The sequence below is a fragment of the Nannospalax galili genome, unplaced genomic scaffold, assembly GCF_000622305.1.
Source record: "Nannospalax galili isolate Female #2095 unplaced genomic scaffold, S.galili_v1.0 scaffold243, whole genome shotgun sequence".
In the NCBI taxonomy this organism is placed as follows: domain Eukaryota; kingdom Metazoa; phylum Chordata; class Mammalia; order Rodentia; family Spalacidae; genus Nannospalax; species Nannospalax galili.
In genome coordinates, this window is record NW_008353490.1 from 6667381 (window position 1) to 6690201 (window position 22821).

General features: G+C 46.3%; 1 protein-coding gene across 7 annotated transcripts in view; it reads right to left on the reverse strand.

Annotated features, from left to right (window-relative positions):
* Positions 1 to 22821, reverse strand: part of Znf516 (zinc finger protein 516) — a 116769-nt gene that overhangs the window by 58007 nt on the left and 35941 nt on the right. For all 7 annotated transcript variants that reach the window (XM_017802617.2, XM_017802614.2, XM_017802616.2 and 4 more), the window contains one exon: positions 13769 to 15711. In XM_017802617.2, coding sequence (XP_017658106.1) covers positions 13769 to 15557 — 1789 coding nt within the window. In that variant the 5' untranslated portion in view covers positions 15558 to 15711. The remainder of the gene's footprint in view (positions 1 to 13768; positions 15712 to 22821) is intronic.

The window sequence follows — 22821 nt, forward strand, 5'->3', positions numbered from 1 at the left end:
TCAAGTTGACACTAAAGTTATCCAGCACACACCCCTACTAAACAGACCACATCACAATTTGGACAGATGTCCTTACCTTGCCTTCAGGAAGGGAATTCAACAGAGGACCCTGATTTATTACTACTTGTGAACATCACAGCCTACAGAGCATGCCATCACTGAGATCACTAAAGATATGTGTGTGCGCGCATGTGTGATGCAAGTGCAGATACCTAAAGAAACCAGAAGAGGGCAATGGATCCCCTGAAGCTGGAGTCACAGGTAGTTATGAGCCACCCAACATGAGTGCTGGGAACTAAACTTGGATCCTCTGAAAAAAAGAAAGCACTCTTAACTGCAGAGCCATCTCTCCAGCCCTGAGACCACTAAACATTTCTCAAATGGGGACAGCCCACATCTCAGTATGGTCTAAGGATACTGGGGTCTTCTCCAAATCTGAATACAGGACATATGTCCATTGACACAATTGACATCTTACTATCCTATATCTTGTCTGGCATCTGTCAGTGAAATGCTGCAGCCCCACAAAGAGCTGGAGAATGCAAACAATTCCTGTTAAACACAACCAGACATCTCAGAGATCAGTTGGGCACTGACCATACCCACAGGGAGGTCACACAGCATGGCTCCCTACAACCATTCCAGATACTTCACCGAAAGTCTCTTTCAGGTTATAAGTGAACTCAAATATATTAAACGATCCCAATCCAAAAACCCTTGTCGAACTGTGTTAGAAACCATCGGTAGCCACCTTTTTATTCAAGCAAACAGACTGAAAGTGAGTTTTAGTAGTTTTCAAATCTTCCCACCTGCACTCTTCCTATAAATCCATGTGCTTCAAGGATGGGCGTAGGGTCAACCAGATTCAGCAGAATGCTCTTCCCCAGCCAGCCTACCTCCTTAACCCTGTGAAGTCTGCAGCTTGAGCAGCAACCAACCCACCAGAGGCTAACAAAGAGTCACTGAATCATCTCCCAGCAAAACCAGCCATTTCCCACATCATCAAAATAATATGACCTAGCAGAAAGTATCACTCCAAGAGACACTCGATACAGAAATATAGGACAGAAAATGTTTAGCTTAAGTATGTCCCAAATGCTGCACGAAATATACTTGGGCTTTTTAACAGTAGCCACTGTTTATCTAAAACCCAAATTAACCAAGCATGCTGTATTTTTGTTTACTGACTCTGGCAACCTCAACTTGCAAGCCAAACATACTGTCTGGATGAGCAACTTCAAGCAATACATTCAACACCCAGCCCAAAAAGCATGTAGAAGTTGGTGTGAACACATGAACATTGTGTACAAGGAAGAAAACTGTTTCCCTCTCTGTGCAGCAGAATGAAAGAGAACAAATTCATAGCAAATGGAGCATAGTCAGGAAGGTTAGCAATGCCTTCAAAAGACTCTCAAACTACAGGCCCTTACTGACCCCCATGTACACACCTGCAGTCTCTACAGCTTCCTTCCAGGCAAGTAAAGATCCTGGGATCCCGGCAGCCATCCCTTCATCATTCTCTAAGCAGGGACACAGAGTGTTTAAGCCCCTGCCTGAGGCTGTCTGGACTTCAGAGCAGAGCACCCCTGAGGAAGGGCTGCACCAGGAGACCAGGTTGGGAGCAGGGCTCATGGGAGGGAATGGGTTCAACTTCAGGTTAGTTTCCTGACCAAGGCTACCCCACCCTGCTGCCCCACTCCCAGCATGTAGGGGACTGCAGTATACACTGACACTGGCCAGGCCACCATCATGTCTTAGTTCCCTAATTTAGAACTACTATACTCTTGAGAAAGCTTTTCTAACCTTCTCAACCTTAGAGTTCCCAATGACTGATGTGGGAAAAATCTGTATCTCATTGAGTCATGTAAGGTTGACAAGCAGTATCCAAAGAGTGCCTATCATATGTGAGAAAAAACTTCATCTCACTGGATCATGCTCAAGATGGACAAGCAGTATCCATAAAGCACCTACCAGTGGAAGCACAACGTGGGACATGGTCGCCATGTCAGGTAAGTGGAGAACAGACTGACTGAATAAGTAATGTTGGAAATGCTGGATATCAGTATGGAAAATTTTACATCTCAAAGAATATATGTAAGGTTCCATGTAGATTAACACCATGTGGAATGAAGAAACTGTAATAAAACAAGTTTGACTTAAACAATGAAAACATATTTTAAAATTTTTAGTGAATTCTTGTGTATTTCATACAGAATATCTCAATCAATCTTAATCATCTTTATACCTCCTTCCCCACTGGCACCCTCCCATAGCCCCAAACTGGAATTCATACATTCTGTCGTCTGTCTTAAGGCCTATTGTGTCAAGTTAGTGTCCCCAGACGTTCCTCAGTGCAAGTTCATCTACTGAGGTCTAGTCAGCCTATCTAGAGTCCCTTGCTCTTCCTCACCCAGCAGTAATCAGTTGCCAATGTGTCTTCAGCTAAGATTGGGGTCTGCTATCCATTTCTCCAGTTCTGTGCTGGGTTTATGTCTGCCTGAGAGTGCATGGGACTTGTGCATGCTGACACCATTGCTACAGGTTCATACAAGCAGGGTTCCAGGAGCTTGTAGGACTCTATTTCCATGTGGTCATGCACCTCCTCCCTGGCTCTTACAATCTGTCTGCCCTCCTCTTCCACAATGGTCCCTGAGCCCTAGGTGGGTGAAGTTTAATACAGGAGTCCTGTCTAAGGACCAGCATTCTGCAGATTCAACCTCCATGCTTTGACCATTTGTGACCTTTTGTGTTCCTGACCCTCTGTTTCATGAGGGAGTTTCATTATTAAGAATTGAGATATTCATTAGTGTCCTCTTTACCCCTTGCACAATGAAAAGATTTTTTAAATATTTCATTTATTATTATATGTGTATGAGTGTATTGCTCACATGTAGGTAGGTGCACCCATGTCGTGCAATGCCCGAGGAGGCCAGAAGAGGGCGCAAGATCCCCTGTAACTGGAGTTACAAATAGTTGTTAGCCACCGTGTATGTGAGTGCTGGGAACTGAACCTCTACAAGAGCAGCCAGTGCTCTTAACCACTGAGCCATTTCTCCAGGCCCAAACAATGAAAATATTTTCACAGATGGACAGATGACTAAGTTGTATGCAAAAAAAAAAAAAAATCCAAGAATGACCACAGAAAAATGGACAACCTTGACTTTTTAAAATTTCTACAATAAAAGACTTCATAAAATTTATAAACAGATGAGAAAGTATTAGAAACATAATGAAAGAGTCAAGTCTCCAGTACATAAAGAGTTACTATAATTAAAAAAACAAAGGACCAAGACTGGGAATATAGCTCAGTAGACTGCCTAGCTTGTTTGAAGCCTCAAGTTCAATTCATGGCAAGACACACACACACACACACACACACACACACACACACACACACACACACAGAGCAACACAAATATACGACTTCTCCCTTTCCAGACAGGCAATTTGAGAAATATTAACAAATTCTGAATTCTTGAGCATGTAGGAAACCATACACAACCGTGAGCTGCTGATGGACCTGATGGTGAGTGTTGTCAATTTGACAGGCTCTAGAGTCACCTAAGAGGCAAGCCTCCAGGCACACCTGTGAGGAATTAGTCACATTAGGTCTGGCCACGCCTTTGAGAGATTATCTTGATTAGGTTAATACAGGTGAGAAGATCCACCCTAAAGTGGCCAGAGCCATTCCCTGGACTTAGGTCCTAGACTGCACAGAAAGAAGGAAATGAGCTGAGTTCCAGCATTCACTGCTCTCTTCCTGACTGTGCGTACCATCTGCCCAACTGCTGCAGGCTCCTGCTGCCTTGCCTTCCCAGTCATGATGGACTGTACCTTGAACTGTGAACCAAAGTAAACCCTCCCTGCCTTGTGTTTGCTTTGGTTGGTGTTTTATCTCAATGATGAGACAAAGTGACCAGACAGTGGATACGATGATTGTTAAGCTCAAGTGGCAGGGTCTGTTCAAACACCAGGAACCAGCAACTTCACTAAAAGACAACCATGGGGGACTCTGAGGTGTTCTCCTGCTACATCAGGAGCACACTGAGTGTTACCTAGCTCCTGAAGTGGGAGATAGCCTGAACATCAGCCAGCAAGCAAATAAGTCAGGATCTTTTCACACTTCGTGTGTGTTTATCTGTGTGTGTGTGTGTGTGTGTGTATGTATCTGTGTGTGTGTCTGTGTGTGTGCATGTTTGTGTTGAGGAGGCCCTAGGCAGGCCCTAGGCTGATGTTGGTGTCTTCCCTCAATTATTCTCTGCATTATTTTCTGAGGCAGTATCTCTCACTGAACCCAGAGCTGATCTGTCTACTCTAGCCAGTCAATTTGTCCCAGAGATCCTGTCTCTTCCTCTTGAGGGCTGGGATCACATGTGGGCCATCAAGTCTGCCCAGCTTTTATTAGAACTCTGGACCTCATGCTTGTGCAACAAGTACTTCATTCACTGAACCATCTCCCCAGCCCTCTTGTTCCTTTTTAAGCAGGTGAAGCAGTGAAGCAGAGGTCACTCTATCCTTATGGAAGATCCTCAAGACACACTGTGATGTGGAAAACATAAGCTCAGAAGCAAGATGAATGGAATGCTCTCAATAAGCATCAACACACACAGACTCTGCACCTGGGTATATACTTGCATCAATGTATTTTAAAGACACAGGCAAGCCTCAAATAAAACTCTTACAATGAGTCAAGAGAAGAAATTGCACAGAGGGTGACAATTTCTCATCTGAGAACATTCATATAGTTTGGGCTGTTTAGAATTAGCACATGTTCATGAATGACTTGTAAAACTAAAGAATAAACAACCAGAATTCTAAAGTTATCAGTAGTGACAGGCATGGATCCAACCTAGAAGGGCATCACAGCTTCCCCAACATACCCAAAGTTGCCTGTGTAACAGAAATGGTCCCACTAGGTGAGCAGCAACCAGATTCTAGGCCTCCTTGTTACAACTCTATCTTCATCTCTGGAGAGGTCAGGGACAAGTATGCCTGGTGAGGGGTGCAGAGACCTGTGTCAAGAAGATGAGCTTGAACGCCCTAACCTTGTCCCAGAAGACCCTGTCCCACACCACAGAGCACCAAGACAAGCTGAGAAGAAACCAATTAGGACAAAACCAAGGCAGAAGGCCTGAGGGCATTTGGAAGGAGGCAAGGACAGGTGCACAGGGAAGGACGATGCACAGTGATTGGCAGGGTATCATACTTGGCCTTCCTGCAGAGGGTGGTCATGGCTGGGGACTGTATCTTTGAACCCTGGAGCAAAGAGAACACAAGGCTGAGAAACCTTTGAGACTGGGCCCAGAGCCACAGCTCCTAGATGTTAACTGTCCCACTGTCCCCAACAGCAGAACCTCAGGGTACTCACTGCTCAATGCTGACTGGGAGAGGGGGAAGAAGAGGACATGGGTAAATGACACAGGATGAAGAAGATGCCAGTACCAATGATTACTGTGCATGTGAAGGGTGTGGGCCACAGAAAGGACTGATTTCTAGCTTCCAGAGGCATCTGCTGGGTTCATGGCTCTAAGACCGCCAAACACTAGCAGCAACATCACAACATTACCATTACAAGGCCTTCACTTTCAAACAAAATGATCTCCTCCATAAACCAGGACAACCAGATGCCAGGTGGAGGCGGTTCAGAGGGTCAGGAGGAACTGAGGTCAGCCAGAGCTGTTCAGACCCAAGTAGATCTGCACACTCCATCCCCTCTACCTCTCCCTGACACACAGGGGCGTCACAGCAACATGGGGAACTTGTGTTAGTGGAGCGTGGGCTATCACCAGAGAAACCACGGTACCTCTGGTTTCTCCTCAGTTCAGTCTCCAAAAATTCCCCAGCCAGCACTTTCCAATTGCTTCTGTCACACCTGAAATTCGGGAACTTCCTGCCCTGCTCAGGTGACACGTTTAATTTTCTGATCCTTCTCACAGGTCCAGGCCCATAAGACTGGGGCTGGATCTGATCTAGGAACCTTTCCCCTGTTGTCCTACATCATTTCAGGCAAGACAATGTCCAGTGATATTTCTTGAAAGTAAAATTTGCCACCATGCTCCTACTATTTCTGCCACGATGGTCTGTACAAATCATGCTCTTTTTCAGAAGCTAGCAGTATTCTAAATTCCTTTCTTTACACTTCTTTTACGCTTGTTTATTATTTAGTGAGTGTGTCATCAGGTTTGGCAGCAAGTGCTTTTACCTGCTGAGCCATCTCAACGGCTCTACATTCCTTTTTAAGTCAGAGGAAATATACTGGCTAGATGTCAGACTAGAAACCTGGTCATCCTTTCCTATCAATAATGTTCTCCAACTATCCAGTCCAATTAGTGAACTATTCCTACAGCATTTATTGCTAGACTCAATCACAGGACAGTCAGTCACATTTACAAGAAACCTGACTTTACTGTGATTGAAGGCACCTGCCATTCTCATCTGGTCGCTGATGTCAGACTGCAGCATGTATGCAACTTTCTATAGGAGGCATGCTCATAGACAACAGCCCTGAAATACCATTCACAGGCCACATTTCAATAACCAATTAGGTTATTAAGTGAAAGCAGTAATCACATTAAATTTGGAATAAAGCTTATTCATAACTGCTGAAAGTAATTATTCTAGAGTTAAAGCAAGCACATGAGTAACACCCAGACTTGGCATGTCTTTACAGGAACATATTTGGCAGCTCACAGCCAGCCCAAATGTCTCACTAATCTGTGAAAATAACTTCTTTCAAATCAATGGCTTCCCTCTGTACATAACACAAGAGATGGGGCCTCCTCTAAACGTGTATTCATACATTAAACATGCACACAGAATTGAAAGTACTACTTTCAGGGCTGAAGAAATGGCTCAGTGGTTAAGACCACTGACTGCTCTTGCAGAGGACACAGGCTCAATTCCCAGCACCCACATGGCGGCTACGAACCATCCTTAACTCCAGTTCCAGGAGAATCCGAAGCCCTCTTCTGACCTCGTGGCACTGCACAACATGGGTACACTCACATACATGCAGGCAATACACTCATACACATAAAATAAAATAAATATTTTTTAAAAAAGAAAGTGCTACTTTCTATATAGTCTAATCCAGAGATAAATATCCCTTTTTCAATCCGAATAAAATACAGACCTAAAACCTCAATCATTTTAACCTGCAGAGATTTATTCGAAGTGTACAGCCTACAAGCCCTCATGGGAAAGGCTCTCAGATTTGATTCAGCACATAGGAAAGAATCTATGAAACACCCTGTACTCATTAATTCTCTGATGTTATGAAAAACATGACCAAAACAACTTGGGGGAAGAAAGCGTTTGTTTCAGTCAGATAACAATCCTTCACTGAGGAGAGGCAGGGTAGAACTCAAGGCAGAAACCTGGAGGCAGAAGTGAAGCAGAGGCCATGGAGGGGTGCTGCTTACTGACTTGCTCACCCTGGCTCATGCTCAGTTTCCTGTAACTCAGGACCCCTGCCCAGGAGTGGCACCTCCCACAGTGCGGCTAGGCTTACCCACATCAGTCAACAACCAAGCCAATTCCCCACAGACATGGTGGCCAATCTGATGTGGGAAATTCCTGAACTGAAACTCCCCTCTTCCTAAGCAATTCTTGGTTATATCAAGTTGGCAATAAAAACTAACCAGTACACACACCCCCACCCCAAAAATTAAGCTTAGAAATGAAAACCTAAAAACTTGTACAGATGAGCATGTAACACAACACCAAGTGAGACTGAAATGCTTCCAGCATTCAAAAGTCCGAACTTAATAATTCAGCACTCCCACCTGAGCACGCACACCAATCAAAACGCACACCACGGATTCCTGTGAGAACTGAGGAGCAGGGCCTGACCCACTCCAGTGAGGAGCATCGCACTCTGCAGAATGAAGAGAGGCCCATGGCCACCAGGGAAGTCATGTCCCTGTGCACCAGGTTCCAGAGGACTAAGAGGGTCCTGATGGAGATGGAGGGGCTGCTCTGAGCAGCCATGATTCAGTGGCACAGCAAAGTACACATGCAGGCTTAGACTGCATTATATAAGTATTGTGGCCCCACCCAGGAGAGGACTCCCCCTGCTGGGAACAGGCTTTGGGCTCTACCCAAAGGGTCTGAGCTGATTACCATGCGCTCCTCTAGGATGTTCCTAACCCACTAAGCATTCTCCTGTGACTGCCAAAACAGCTGTATAATTTTCTTGAAGAAAAGGCCTACAGTCTGAGGAGATGGCTCAGTAGATAAGTACATACTGCACAAGCCTGATGACATGAGTTTGGGTCCCCATAGTCCAGAAAAAGCCAGATGCAGTGGATTAAACATCTGTAATACCAACATACCTGAGGAATTACATAGCAGTGAAGAGGCAGCCCAGTCCCAAACAACATGGAAAGGAAGAACACCTGAAGGCTCTCCTCTGACCTCCATACCTGTGCTGTGGTATCCATGGTGCCCACACTCATATGTGCACACACACAGAAAGAAAGACAGATGTCTATTAATTTAATATGAACGTTTTCAACTCTATTCCCAACTAAATTAACTCTTCCAAACTCATCGTAAATCCAACCCAGTGACATTCCAATGAGTATCCAGACGGGTGTTACGGCACACGTCACAAAACATGGGTCCAATGTAACACAGGAGGACAAGAATCAGAGTAGTCAAATCAGTTTAATGAAACAATACACAAACATCAGTACAGGCTCCTAGCTGCTTCTCCTAGCATGTTGAGTGTCAGCCACCCCCCACGCTGGTCCAGCCAGGCCCAGCTTCTCTGCTCAGTGAGAGCAGGTCAGGATGGCCAACTCTAGGCCAAACTCTAATTGCACCTACAGGGCCTCCTGGCTGTGCTTTCTATGCACAAATGTTGGGGTTTTGTACACTTGATTATATACCCTGCACCTCTCTTACTTAAAAATATAAATTTCTGTGATCTTCCACTATATAAGTTTATACCTGCGCCAAGTCATTTTCTCAACACCTCCAACTCAGCAGCTTTCCATGACTCTTGTTCTCAATGTCACACTGTTATGTATGTCAGGGATGATGGCTGCCTAGAACAGAGCGCTGTGACCAAAGGATAACTCAGCAGTTAAGAGCACTCACTCTTCTTGCAGAGGACCTCCATCGCCAGCAACCACATGGCAGCTAACACCTGTCCAAAACTCCAATTACAGAGGATCTGACTCTTTCTTCTGGCCTCCGTGGGCATTGCGCACGAGTGTATACTTATATGTAGGCAAAACACTTATACACTTAATTTTTTTTAAAAGAGAGCCCTTCACAGAAACAGGACCTATATCAACTCCTGAACATACATATAAACTGTGATCTGGGTAAAATTACAGCACAAATCAAAGTTACTGGAACAGACACAAAGGCCTGAAGGCCAACTTCAAATGTGGCTGTGTCAGGCCAATTCTCTGGAGAGCTCCAGTGCCTGTCATTTCCCTGGAGTTAGCAAGCTTTGCAATTTTACCTAAGCACCCCATCAGTGTTCTATGGGAATGTAAAGTATCTTAACTGTTTAAAGATCTCTAGGCCATCTTAGTAGGGAGAAAGGTGAGCATTTTCCAAAGTTCTGAGTTTTGGTATTTTAAGGGAAAAAGGTAGATAAAAAGACACCATGCAGAACCCAGCATTTAAACCACCCAGATTCTTTTCAAAAAACAGTACTAAAGCCTCAGCAAGTCCTGCCAGTCAGAGTGCCTTGAGAGTCATGGCCTGTCTCCTTAAGGAACAGCTGAGACTCCATAACTTACTGCTAGGTCACACACTGATGGCTACTACAATCAGAAAGGCCAGATCTTCAGGTGGGAAAACACTGCCCTTGGGATCACAGAAAGTGACATCTACAGATCCACAAGGCCCATCAGCATCCCTATACTCCCACTGTAACACAACCTCCTACCTGTTCCCATGGTCAATTTTTTTAAAAAAATCAAATATAACATATATGTTATTATTATAGGAACATGTAAGAAATGTATAAACTTTCAAAAAGTAAGAAACTTGGCTGGAGAGATGGCTCAGTTGGTAGAGTATATGCCTAGCATGCATGAAGCCTTGGGTTAGATCCCCAGCACTGCATTAACCGGGTGTAGGGGTGCTCATCTGTTTAATGCCAGCACTGAGGAAGTGAAGGCAGGAGAATCAGAAGTTCAATGTCATCCTCAGTTACATAGCAATTCTGAGGTCAGCCTGGGTTACATGAGACTCTGTCTCAAAAAAAGTAAGTTACTTATAGGGAAAATGTAAATAATCCTGTGTAAAGGGAACAATGTTCACTGATGTTTAATGAAGTCAACAAAAAAAAATTTTTTTAAGCCAGTCTGGAGAGATGGTTCAGGAATTAAGAGTGCATACTGCTCTAACAGAAGACCCAGGTTGGGTTCCCAGCACATATGTGGCAGCTCACAACCACAAGTGACTGCAATTCCAGGAGAGTCAAAACCCTCTTCGAGACTCTGCAGATGCCTCATACAGACAAGTAAACAGACAAATACATATAAAATAACATTTTTTAAATTTTGTTTTATTTTATGTGTATGCGTATATTGCCTGCATGTAGGTAAGTGCATCCATGTCATGCAATGCCCACAGAGGACAGAAGAGGCTGTCAGATCCGCTGGGACTGGAGTTATGGACAGTTGTTAGCTGCCATATGGATGCTGGGATTCGAACCTGGGTCTTCTGTAAGAACAACCAGTGTTCTCTCCAGCCCCCATTTTTTTAATTTTAAAAAGCAAAACCCACTTTATTGTGAAAGAAATTTGGCCTGGAAGCCTCCTGTCTTTAAAGGGATCACTGATTGGTTCATCGGGAGTCACCTGACTTCACCATGAGAGACAAGGGTAAGGATTAGCAGCTTTTCCAAATGTTAAAAACAGTTCTCTCCAGCTGGACCTGGTGATGAACGTCTGTAACTCCAGCTGCTTAGGAGGCAGAGGCAAGTGGATTACAAGTTTAAGGCCAGCCTGGGCTACAGAGTTCAAGGCTGGCCTGAACATACCAGTGAGATCTTGTCTCCAAAAGAAAAAAAATGAGGGCTAGGAATGTCACTCACTGGAAGAGTACTTGCCTGACATGTGTAAGGCCATAGGTTTGATCCCCAGTGCTGCACAAAAACATTTCTCCTCAGATGGAAAAAGAATACAGTGCTGTCCTAATATGTTATCTAATGTGCACACCATGAAACAATCACAGTATTATGAGAATAGTCAAAAAAAATCCATAGTTGTAAAAATAAGAGAAAAACCAGGGTTAAATTTCAAAAAGGTCAACCAGAGACTGCCATCGGCTCACCAGGCTTTGTGCCCTAACCTGCTATGAGAATGCAGAAGACCTTCAAGAGTGAGCCTACTGTGGTCTCTGCCTCAGCTTCTAGCTCTAGACCCCTGCCTTGACTTTCTGCCCTGGCTTCCCTCAATGATGAACTGTGACTGGGCTGTGTAAACCAAAAAAATTCTTTCCTCCTGAAAAAAAAAAAGGGGGGGGGCTGAAGAGATGGCTCAGCAGTTAAGAACGCTGGCTGCTCTTGCAGAGGATCTGGGTTCGGTTCCCAGAACCCACATGCCAGCTAACAATCATCAGCAACTCCATTCCAGGGATCTGACGCCCTCTTCTGACCTCCATGGGCATTGCAAGACATGGGTGGCACTTACATACATGCAGGCAATATACGCATACACAAAAAATAAATAGTATTTTTAAAATATGAGCCTACCCTTGGCAAGCAGTTGTTTCCCTGCCCCATCCAACCAGCAGTGAGGAGCAACGCCATTGGCTGCCTGGCCTCACCACTCCCTGCTGGTGCTCAGACTCTGCTCAGGATTCCCAAAGGGCTGGAGGAATGGCTTTTGCGAAATGGCCTGTGTGTCCAGTTTTGTTTCCTCTGTGACTCTGAGTGCAGCAGACACCCTTCCAGCACACTAATCTGTAACGACTTCACTGGGTTTACCCCCATGAGGAAAAGTGGCATTAGTTTCTCTTCATTTTGAAGAAATGCACGCAGGTCCTCTTCCTCAATGCAGAATACAAGCAGTGCTGCCAAGGGCTCTAATGAGCATCTAAGAGTCACCGACGGGTGTGCAAGAAAGGAAAAATCCTCTGGCTTTGTGCAGAGTTAACAAATTTCACAACTGAAACATTACCATCTCCTCAGAGCAATTGCCCAAGGCAAAATAAAGGCAATACTAAAATACTTTCCACTTATTTTTTTAAAACAGGAAAATGATAAGAACAAAGTCAGCCAAGGATCTTGAAACATGTTCATGGCTACTTTCTTTTGGAAAGAAAGCTGTTCCGATTAACTTTTCTAAGCCCACAGGGTTACCTGAATCCAAGGAGATTAATTATAACTGCACATTGGTTCTAAGTTAGTCTTCTACCCAGCTGTCTGGCATTAAGAAACGAGTGGAGGAAAGTATATATGCTTGAGCAAGTGGATGTGTGCCAAAGAGAAAGTACACATGTTATGTGTGTGTTGCATGCATAAGTACGTGTGCATGTGTGTTTGTTTGTGCATCAACAAGTATGTTTATGATATCAAAGTGTGGTGTATTTACATGCATGTTAATGATATGTGCATGTCTGTGTGTGCATATACATGTGTGCTTATTTGTGCATGAGCAAGTGTACTGTGCATATTTTAGTGTAAATGTGTAATGTTTCCATGTACATGTGTGATACATGCCTATGTGAATATTTGTGTGCATGCATGTGTGCTTGTGTGTGTGTTAGTGCTGTCTATGTGTAGTATGCGTCCATGCATGTATGACATGTGGATGTGTTCATAGGTGATGCATGGATGTATGTATGTGTGCCTGTGTAATAGAGTGAGAACTTTGGTCTGGGACAGAATAGTAGAAAATGGGCACATCTCAGATGGATTCAGGGACTCCTTGCCTAGAAATTACAAATGCTGGGGCTGGAGAGATGGCTCAGCAGTTAAGAACACTGGTTGTTCTTGCAGAAGACCCGGATTCGAATCCCAGCACCCACATTGCAGCTAACAACTGTCCTAACTCCAGTTCCAGGGGATCCAACAGCCTCTTCTGTCCTCCGCGGGCATTGCACGACACAGGTGCACTTACCTACATGCAAGCAATATACACCTACACATAAAAAATAAAAATAATAAAATATTAAAAAAAAATTACAGAGCTGGAGAGATGGCTCGGTGGTTAAGAACACTGAATGTTCTTGCAGACGACCCAGGTTCAGATCCCAGCACCCACATGGCAGCTAACAACTGTCCGTAACTCCAGTTCTAAGGGATCCGGCACCCTCTTCTGACTTCCGTGGGCATTGCACGACATGGGTATACTTCCATACATGCAAGCAATACACACATACACACAAAATAATAAATAAAATATTTTTAAAAAATATTACAGATGCCTGGGAGCAACCATAGACTCAAGAAGCCAAAGGTATTAATTTGCACATTTGTGCGTTGATTAGCAAAAGGGAGACAAATCAGCACCACCAGTGCAAGCTCCATCCAGGTACCCACTGGGTGCAGGATATCTGGGTACAGAGCCATGTGGACACAGGACCTGTGAACAAGAGTGACCTATACACAGGATACTGAGCACAAAGTTACCAGAACACAGGGCTGCCTTGGCCTAGGGCACAAGGTCATCAAAGCAAAGGGCCACCTAAGCATGGAGCCTCTACCACAGAGCTTCCTGGAAACAGGGTCAGCTGGTTAAGAGGCTACATGAGCCCAGACTACCGGAACCTGCTGCACCCCAGTACACTTGCTCACCTGCTGCAGGTTCGGGCACAATCTCTTCACCACTATCATCCACGGCCTCTTCAGCCAGGCCAGAGCCTGGAGAGTCAGCAATGGCACAGGCTGACCCGGGGCTGCTTGGCTGGGAAGCCGAATCACCCTCACTGAGTGAACCACAGCGGGCACGCACTGCCCTGTCGCCATCAGGATCCCTGTCACGGCGAGCCCGGCGGTGCACGCGGGAGTGAAGCACCATCTGGTGATAGGTGCGGAAAATCTTGCCGCACTCGAAGCACTCAGAGGACTTGCCATGGCCAGCAGTAGCTGTGGCCCTGCGGCTGGGGCGAGCAGGAGGACGGGGGTCAAGGTGGCCAGGAAGCACGGGGTCCCCAGGCACACTGGCCCTCTTCCTGGGGGGGCCCTGGGTGGAAGGCGCATCCTGTTCACGCTTGCGTTTCTCCTGGCTCACCAGTATGTACTCGCGCCTGTCCTTGTCAAAGGCCACATCACCAGCCAGCGCCTCATCCCAGGTCCCATACTTGAGGTACTCAGCTGGCTCGGCCACCTTGCCCCTAGTGGCCAGCTGCCAGGCCTGATAGCTGTTGACAGGGTCCAACTCAGCCACCCGCCGTCCAGCCTGCCCACTGAGGGACACATCGCCAGCAACATATGGTCTCAGGTTCAGGCACTGTAGGAAGAACTGCTTGGTGTCCAGGGGGCCCTCTTCGGGGCCCTCTTCAGCCCCCTCCTCAGCCGGGGCTTGTGTCCGGCTGGCTTCAACTTTGCGGTGTATGGCATTATGGGCGTTCAAGCTGTCCAGGTTTGTAAACAGGTTCCCGCACTTTGTGCAGACCTCATAGAGGGACAGGCCAGCAACGATGACCTCTTCTTGTACCACATTGTTGATGGTGGCAATGGGGTCTAGCTCACTCTTCGGCCTGTTCTTGCTCCCTGCCTTGGGACCGTGCGCCTTCATGTGATTCTTGAGGAACCATGGCTCTTTGAACCTCCGGCCACAGATGTGGCAGCCATGGTCAAAGGAGCCCCGGTGCTTCTTCATGTGCGCCTTGAGGAACCAGGTCTGGCTGAAGGCCTGACCGCACACCTCGCATGGAAATTCCCCAGGGCTCAGCTCAGGCTTGCCATTCTCCACGCAGGCCTCACTGCCATTGGGCACCTGTGCGGTGATGTGGTCCCTCTCGATGTGGCTCAGCAGTGACTCCTCCCGCAGGGTTACATAGCTACACAGCCTGCACTTGAATGGCTTATGGGCTTGGTGTACGTGCAGCTCTAGGTCCTTCTTGCGCTCAAACCGGCTCTTGCAGAAGGAGCACTGGACCATGGCTTCTACCTCCTCCTGGGCACTGGCTGCGCCCTCTGCTTCCTTACGGCTGCTTCTGAGAAGGATCTTGCTGCTGTCCACTGGCACCGCCCCATTCAGCATGCGGTTACAGGCGGACGTGCTCTTGGTGGGGCTAGCACACCCATCCAGGCCCTCAGAGACACGCATCTCACCCAGCTGAGCCTCGCCGGACTCCGGCTCATGCCCCTGGATCAAAGTCCCTGTGCGGTGGCTACGGATGTGAATCTTGAGGTTGCCCTTCTGGGAAGCCCTGTGGTCACAATAGGGACACTTGTAGGGCTTCTCCCCTGTGTGCTTGCGCATGTGCTGTGACAGTGAGCTCTGGAAGGGGAAGCTCTTGCCACAGATGCAACAGCTATGGCACATGGCCTTGTCCCCATCCACCTCATGGCTCCTGCCAGCCCTCGGTGGGCTGGGCCCTCTTCTCAGCTCCATCTCAGCCTCTCGGCTGTGATCCATTGAGATAATGGGGGTGACACAGCACGGCCTTGTGTCATGCGGGTCTGAAGGGGTCCTATCTCTCCATTCTCAGAGGGGCTGCTGCACAGAGGGGAGAGAGGTATCCGTGACGAGTAGGTGCATATTCTGGGACGTAGAAGATGGCAGCAAGCACCTGTAAAGAGACAGAAACTTTGTAAATACAGCATCCCATATAATAGAGTGTACAGTATCACCCACCTATGAAGTCGATTCTGCATGGCCCATCATGAAAAGTTTAATCTGAACTGAAGGAAAAGAACACCCATCGAAATACAGGTGGTTGCTCAGCCATGTCTCTTTAAAGGTCAGAAATGAAAATTAATGGTAATTATATTGAAATAAGTAACTTTCACCACATACCCATGAAAGAGCAAATCTTTAAGGAAAACCTAAAGGAAGTTTCTAAGACTGTGAAAAAATGTATGCTTTCAGCATGGGAATATGCAGAGCAGAAAGGGGCAGAGAAATGGAGGATGGCAGGCAGTCAGGCTGAGTCCTGACAGCTGCAGAGCCACAGTAGCTAATAGTCATGTGGCCTGTTTAGACACTAGGAGGAGGTAGAAGAAGCAAACCCTCCATTGGGAATGTATGGTGGCAGCATGATGCAATGCAGAAATGGCCTGAGCTCCTGAGGCTGCAGCTCCTAGATCTGGGCCATGTATGTAAGTGCTAGCACAGCAAGAGAGCATGCTACCACATCTGTCTGGCTTGGCCTACAATTACTTTCCCTTCCTTTCCTGCCCTTTCCCGCCCTTTCCCTCCTGAACTCCCTGCTCACGTGCTCTCAAAGGGGCCCCAGGCCAAAAGACTCAGTCCTAAAGTCAGGCACAGCCCCTCCAACCACAAAGTTGTATGGTCTCCTTCCTGCCTCACTATCTCCCCATGGGTCAGATTCCAACTCTTAACTCTAACCCTGATCAGGAGATGGTGCCTAAGCCTTGTGACTCCACACATCATTACACTGTGTGATCACTCCACCTCCATGCCTATCCACCCACCAGAGAATGAAGGGCAGGTCCCTCCCTGGGCCCTGACTTCTATATGACAGGCAACAGCCACTGATCCCGGTAGCCCACGTGCCTGTGCCCAGTGTCACCAGGGGATGATGCCAGAACACATCACATACACTAAGAATTGACATGTAAAATTATATAAAATATGAAGAAGCCATGTGCCCAGTTTTGAGTTCAGCAGTGTGTTCACACCTGTCTTATTTGAACACTTAAGGGTCTCTTCCCCAAGAACCTTGGGTGGTGTTCCCTGCCTGGTATGGGTGCACCCTGGACCAGATATTCTCCAAGACAAGACAAGTCCCCAAGTGTCCTCCCAGGAACTAGGAATTCTGATCACAATATAATCACAAACAGTCCACAACATGAAATTTGAGAATGACCTTCAAACAACCTCAAGAAAGTGCCCCCTAAAAATGCACAGGCAGGCCAGGCTGGGTGGCCACCTCCAAAGCGTGCCTTCTTGAGTCCTCACAGACTATCCAGCACAGCTGACCTGCAGGAACATAATCCAAAACTCACCGGCTCCAGCAGTCAAGCAAAAATCTACTCTTTTCAAAAAGGTGGGCACATAAAGGAGGCAACCCTGCCTCAATGGTAAGCTATTTTAAATCTTTTCATCAAGCTTTTTGGGTCTTGGCAGAGGTTTTGGATGACTTTTAGTTACTGATTAATTACTTTATATATAAAGTCCCACTTTTCCCAACCCTTATTTCACTACCCCTGAAAATGCTCAATTAGATGTATGTAAAAATATAAATGAGACGTTATTTACATGTAACCTAAGGACCAAATGTGGTATAAAAATCTTGCACATTTAAAGAGTTATATAGAAAAAAAGTTAAAAAAGAGAAAAACAATTCTTGGAAGTTAATGGGCCTGAAGTAACCTCAGACTCCACAGGAGCTGAGCAATGACAGGTGACCAGGGAGTAGTGCTTAGTTCTGGGGGTGCTCCAAGGTCAGAAGGGGAAGAAAACTGCAAACCCTATTATAAAATAATGTGTTGGCCATGTGCCAGCAAGATCAAGCAAAATTTCCAGAAGGCTCAGAGGGAATGATGCTCCATTTGTGAAAACTGGAAAGGTCCTCAGAGGGAACTGCATTTGGGATTCTCTGACTATTGTGGCTGGACTCTGAACCTCCATAACCCACCCCCTCCACATCCCTGGCAATCAAAAACACAGGTCTTTCCTGAGTGTCCCTGTGACCAACATATACAAAAACTGTGTGTCTCTTCAGTTAACTCTGAACCTCACTCCCAAGCAAGGCACCACCCAAAAGTAAAGCACACAGACCACCCCTCCCCAAAGCAATACACTGTCCCAGAGTACAGCATACAGTTAACTCTGAAACCACCCTCCAAGGAAAGCACAGCCCACCCTCAGCAATTCCCCCTCCGAGGGTGACCAATGATGACTCATAGAGATTCCCAGCCTTCCCAGGCATCTCCCACCATTACCAAGCCTGAAATACCTTAGATTAGCCTATAAGGAAAGCCTTCCCCTAGCTGCAGCCATCAGTCTGGGTCATGTGCCCTACACCCTTCCCCTGCATGCCTTCAGGACCCACATTGATTCTTCCCAGTATCCTATCCACTGTCTCAGGGACAGCCTTCCTGATCCACCTCAGGTATCTGACAAGGCTATATATACTATACGGCTTTTATGGATTGAAATTAACACAAAACAGCTGCAATGCTCCGCACTCAGTAGACGCTCAGTGCTTCTTGGGGACTGTTAGTGTTTGAAGAATGAAGAGGTGTCAGTGAAGTAGCTGAAAACATCTGATCACTGGCACTAACAGTATTTGGCTTAATAAATCCCAAGGGAAAAAACAGCAGTCTGGGGTAGTCCTGAACAGTAGCTAGCAAGTGGTGTGAAAGAATTTGCAGGGCCCTCCTAACTTACTCTGTACCAGGCTACTCAGCACAATTAAAAACCTTTCACCACAGCCATAAGCACCCGTAATACCCTCAGCCCCAGGAAACTTTGAAAAACAATCTTTAATAGAGACTCCTTATCGGGTAACACCAGGAATCTGTTGTGCTGTCATTCCCAATCCTGGGAAATGTATGACGGCGTATTTCAAGGCAGTTTACAAATTTACCCAGATGTTCTGGACACTGGATTGTGGTGGTAGGTGTGTAGAGTCTCTGGGAAGTTATCCCCCAAGACATTAAAGCTTCAATTGCCATTCCAGTAAGAAACACAAGGGAAAGCAGAAATGCTCTACAGCTTCCCCAACTCCCACCCCATCTGAGGCCCTCCTCTACTCCACCTCCCCTTTATCACCCTCCTCCCGACCAGACACAAAGAAGCTGGGCACTCAGGAATGCAATTGGGAGCTTACCTTTCCCTAACTCTAATTTTCAAAGTCAAGGAAAAAACAGACCTTTGAAATAAGTGGGGCCTCTCAGTTCTGAGGAGGGATACCCCATCAACTATGGAGATGCCCTCCACGAGCCCAGCCACAATGCTCTCCTCAGAAAGAGTATCAGCCAACCGACTAGCAGAGACAAGTATACACCCTTCCTACCAAGTGGAGAGACAAAACCCAGGAATGGTCTGAGGTTTTCCTCTGACATCTTAAACAATCTTTTCTGGCCAGCTGAATTCAGCCTTGTCCTGTTTTGTAAATACATTTTTACACAATGTTCGTGACAGACAGTCCATCTCAGCTCTCTGCCTGTGAATGGAACCAATACAGACAAAGGCTGCATGATTTCCCCTGCTTTCCCTAAAGCCAGGGTAGCTGACAATATGAGAATGTCACCTTGATAAAGGCCCTAGGAGGTGAATTTTCAAATTGTTACACGATCTAGTCATTTCCAAAGCAACCCAGCTCCCGAAGTTTGCCTGAACCAGGAGTTGTGGCAAAATAAGAACAAAGGCCTAGCAGGGAACCGAAAGCCAAGCTTCATTTGTTCCAGCACAGCTCGGACCTCATCGCATCTGCTAAGTCAGGTGAGGCTGGGACTTCATCAGATCTACTGGCTGGGGGTCAAGGCTAGGGTTTGCTGCCTTCAAGGCTCTGTCTAGACTAAGACTTGCTCAGTTCTGGTTTACCCATTAATATTACCAGGGTTCTACAGAGATCTGCCATCCCCAAAACCAGGTGACCCAACTGTCCCTGGCTGTGTGCTTTTGAGTCCCCTTTCCAGAGAGAAGCTGGGCTTGAAGGGGACTGGTGTCAGTCAAAGCTGGAGGCCTGCTGTGGGGGAATGGCTGTGTACCCGGCCTCTATGAGCAAAAGGCTAGGATCTGAATTATGGGTTACAAGGAATGGGGATCAGGAGGCCCAGAGGAGCAGGGAAATTCCCCCACCAACGTACCAACTTTTAACAGCTCAACCCAGAGAAAAACTCAAGATAAACACGTCTGTCTGCAAAAGAGCTTGGACTCCAAAAGGCAAGTCATAAAAGAAAGGGAGGCAGCTCCTCTCAGGCAGTTCCAGGAACTCCAGAGGTTGTGGGAGTGGGTGCAGGGCCCAGCACACCCACAAACCACGTGGGAGCTGCCAGTCTGTACCACAGGACACTGCAGACTTGTTCTCCTTGAGACAATGAAAAGGCCTCGAGAGTCACACTGCAGAATTATGAGCCATGAATTAAAATACATCATTAACATCCTGAGCAAGCTTATCTGACTTCTGGAGACAAAACGCTTATTCTCTGGACAAATGGGGAAAATTCCCTGACAACAATGAAAAGTCCCTCTCCCCAGAAACCATTCTGCCCAGGATGAACAATTGTGGCTCAGAGTCCCCAGACCAGAGTCCCTTGGAGGTCCATGAAGGGGTGCATTCACTGCCACTGAGTGCACAGGGTATGGGGCAGAGCCTGCAGGCTGCTGTATCCTCAGACCATCAACAATCCATTATGAACAGGGGTCCTTTCCACTCTTAACAGAAGATATGAATGGCAGACACCACACATTCATGAGCCCCCCACCCACCTCTCCCACTGGGTGGAGGATACAGACCCCACTGAGCCTGGGCTCAGCCAACAGCAGTGAGGGCAACAGAGCCCTGGGCAGACCCTGCATGGAGCCAGCTGGAGAACAAGGAGCCAGGGTGTTTCTGCTAAAAACACGCATTTTGCAGTCAGTGAGCCTCAGATACACTTTGTTTAGAAAGTGAGGTAGAGGAAAGGAGAAAACAGAACTCATTGTCATAAACAAAAGCTTCCTTTAAATGATTTGGCAAACCGCAAATAAAGCAAGGACCAGCACATTAGTCCCAAATGCAGAGATGCCCATAAGACTTGCTATGAAGCCATGATCTTCCCAGCAAGACTTGCTTCAGTTCTACACCTCACCCAGGTCTGTGGACTCCGTGTACAATCACAGCAAAAATGCACATGTCCTAAATGGAATTCCCCCAGAGTAGGTTACGTTTTAGGAGGTTGTTTGCCACAAGCACTCAAAAAGCCAAATACGAGTCCTCATTCAGGATAAAGAGGGACTCCATCTTCCTAATACAAGTCCAGAGAAAAGCATTTGCAAAAACAACAGTCGTACATTTCTCAAAATAAAAGAACAAACCAAGAAGCCACATTCGTGTGTAAACTGCCTATGTGTCCTTTCCCATATCTGAAGCTGCTCATCAAATATGGAAGGCCAGCTGAAATACTAAGGGTCCCAACTCAGAGCAGCTCAAAAGTGAGCAAGGGTGGGGCACATTCTTCCCCAGCTGTTAACATCACATCCGGGGAAAGTGAGCAGAGACTTTAATAGAATAAGGGGTTGGAGTGTAACCAAGAGCCGGAGCCTCTGGTATATATACCCATCTGTCCTCTACTCTGAAATTAACATGTTTCTGTGATTTCTTGTTTACCATTTACTATTTTCTGAATCTTGTATTCCCCAACCTGCTTGTCATTAGGAAAGTAAACGTCACAAAGCTAACACATGGTCAGGACGGCAGGCGCCAGGCTGCTCCATGAGGCTCTGCAGATAAGTATGTATGTGTCTCGCCCCTCCTAATCCACACAGGGCAGTCCTGGGATCTGGAGGTGGAGCCCATCTTTTCCTGGAGCAGCTGGGCTGCTGGAGAGCTAACAATTTTGTCACGGTTTCCATGAAGAGCTCCACTTCCAGACTCTGAAACTATGCGCTCCAAACTGGGCAGCTTGGATGGAGCCTGTGGTTACTGGGGGCTATTCAACAGCACTCCACAGACGGGCACCCTGTTACTTGTGACAACAGCCAGGCAAGCCATGCTTCACCATCCTCCCCCTCCACCGTTAAAGCCAACGTGGCAAATAACTCAGGAATGCTAAAAATTTAGGGGGAAGCAGAAAAAATTAAAACTCGTAAATCTCTATTTTTAAAACAAACATTAAAATTCAGGAGGCCTTCCTTAAACCTCAGGATAGTCCAATTTAAAAATGGATGAGCCATTTTTCACAGAACCTCAACTCACAACCAAACTCTCACCAACCTGGTGTCTAACAAACATTTTTTTTAAGTTCTTTTAGAAATTAACTATAGTGAAAACAAGCAGACATACAGAAATACAAGTTTCCTTACTGCAGACAGCAGAATCATTACCACCCATTTGAAAATTTTTTTTCTCTCACTTGAGTATAAAATATACTTTAACTGTAATTTGTTTCTACAATGAGCTATGTTATTTACCTCAAGCAATATCAAAGAGCAGAAACTTGCCCCAACTCCAAACACTGCCCTACTTTCCAGCCTCTTACCTAACAACTTCTCTCTCCCCCTGAAAGAACACAGACTACAGCTGATAGGGATCTAACATATCTTGTTCCTCTGCTTTTTGTGAAAGAGCCTCCAAGTCGCCACCATGTTAATGAAAGGACTGGCCAGAGCACAAAGCAGATAACTTCGCACAGCAAGCTGCAGCTTCCTGTTAAGTATTACCTACCAGGCAGGCTGCTTTGTACAAAAGACACCCCCAAATCCTTTCATTAAGCCCTTGCAGGGGGGAAAAGAAACACTCCAATAATCAATTTTACTGAAACCTAAGTAATAATCTACACACTGGATGTAAACAATGCCCTGAATTGAGTGCACTTTGGTACAACAGCTGTAAAGCACATCTTGAGTTAAGATTTTGTTTGCCATTATGCAAATACCAATCAATATACTCTAAAAGCACAGAAGGACAAATCTCCCAAAATGTTAACTAGACATAGTGTGTACACTATTCCCATTTCCGTTTCAATACTGCCAGTATCATGACCTAGTTTATCATTAACACACACAG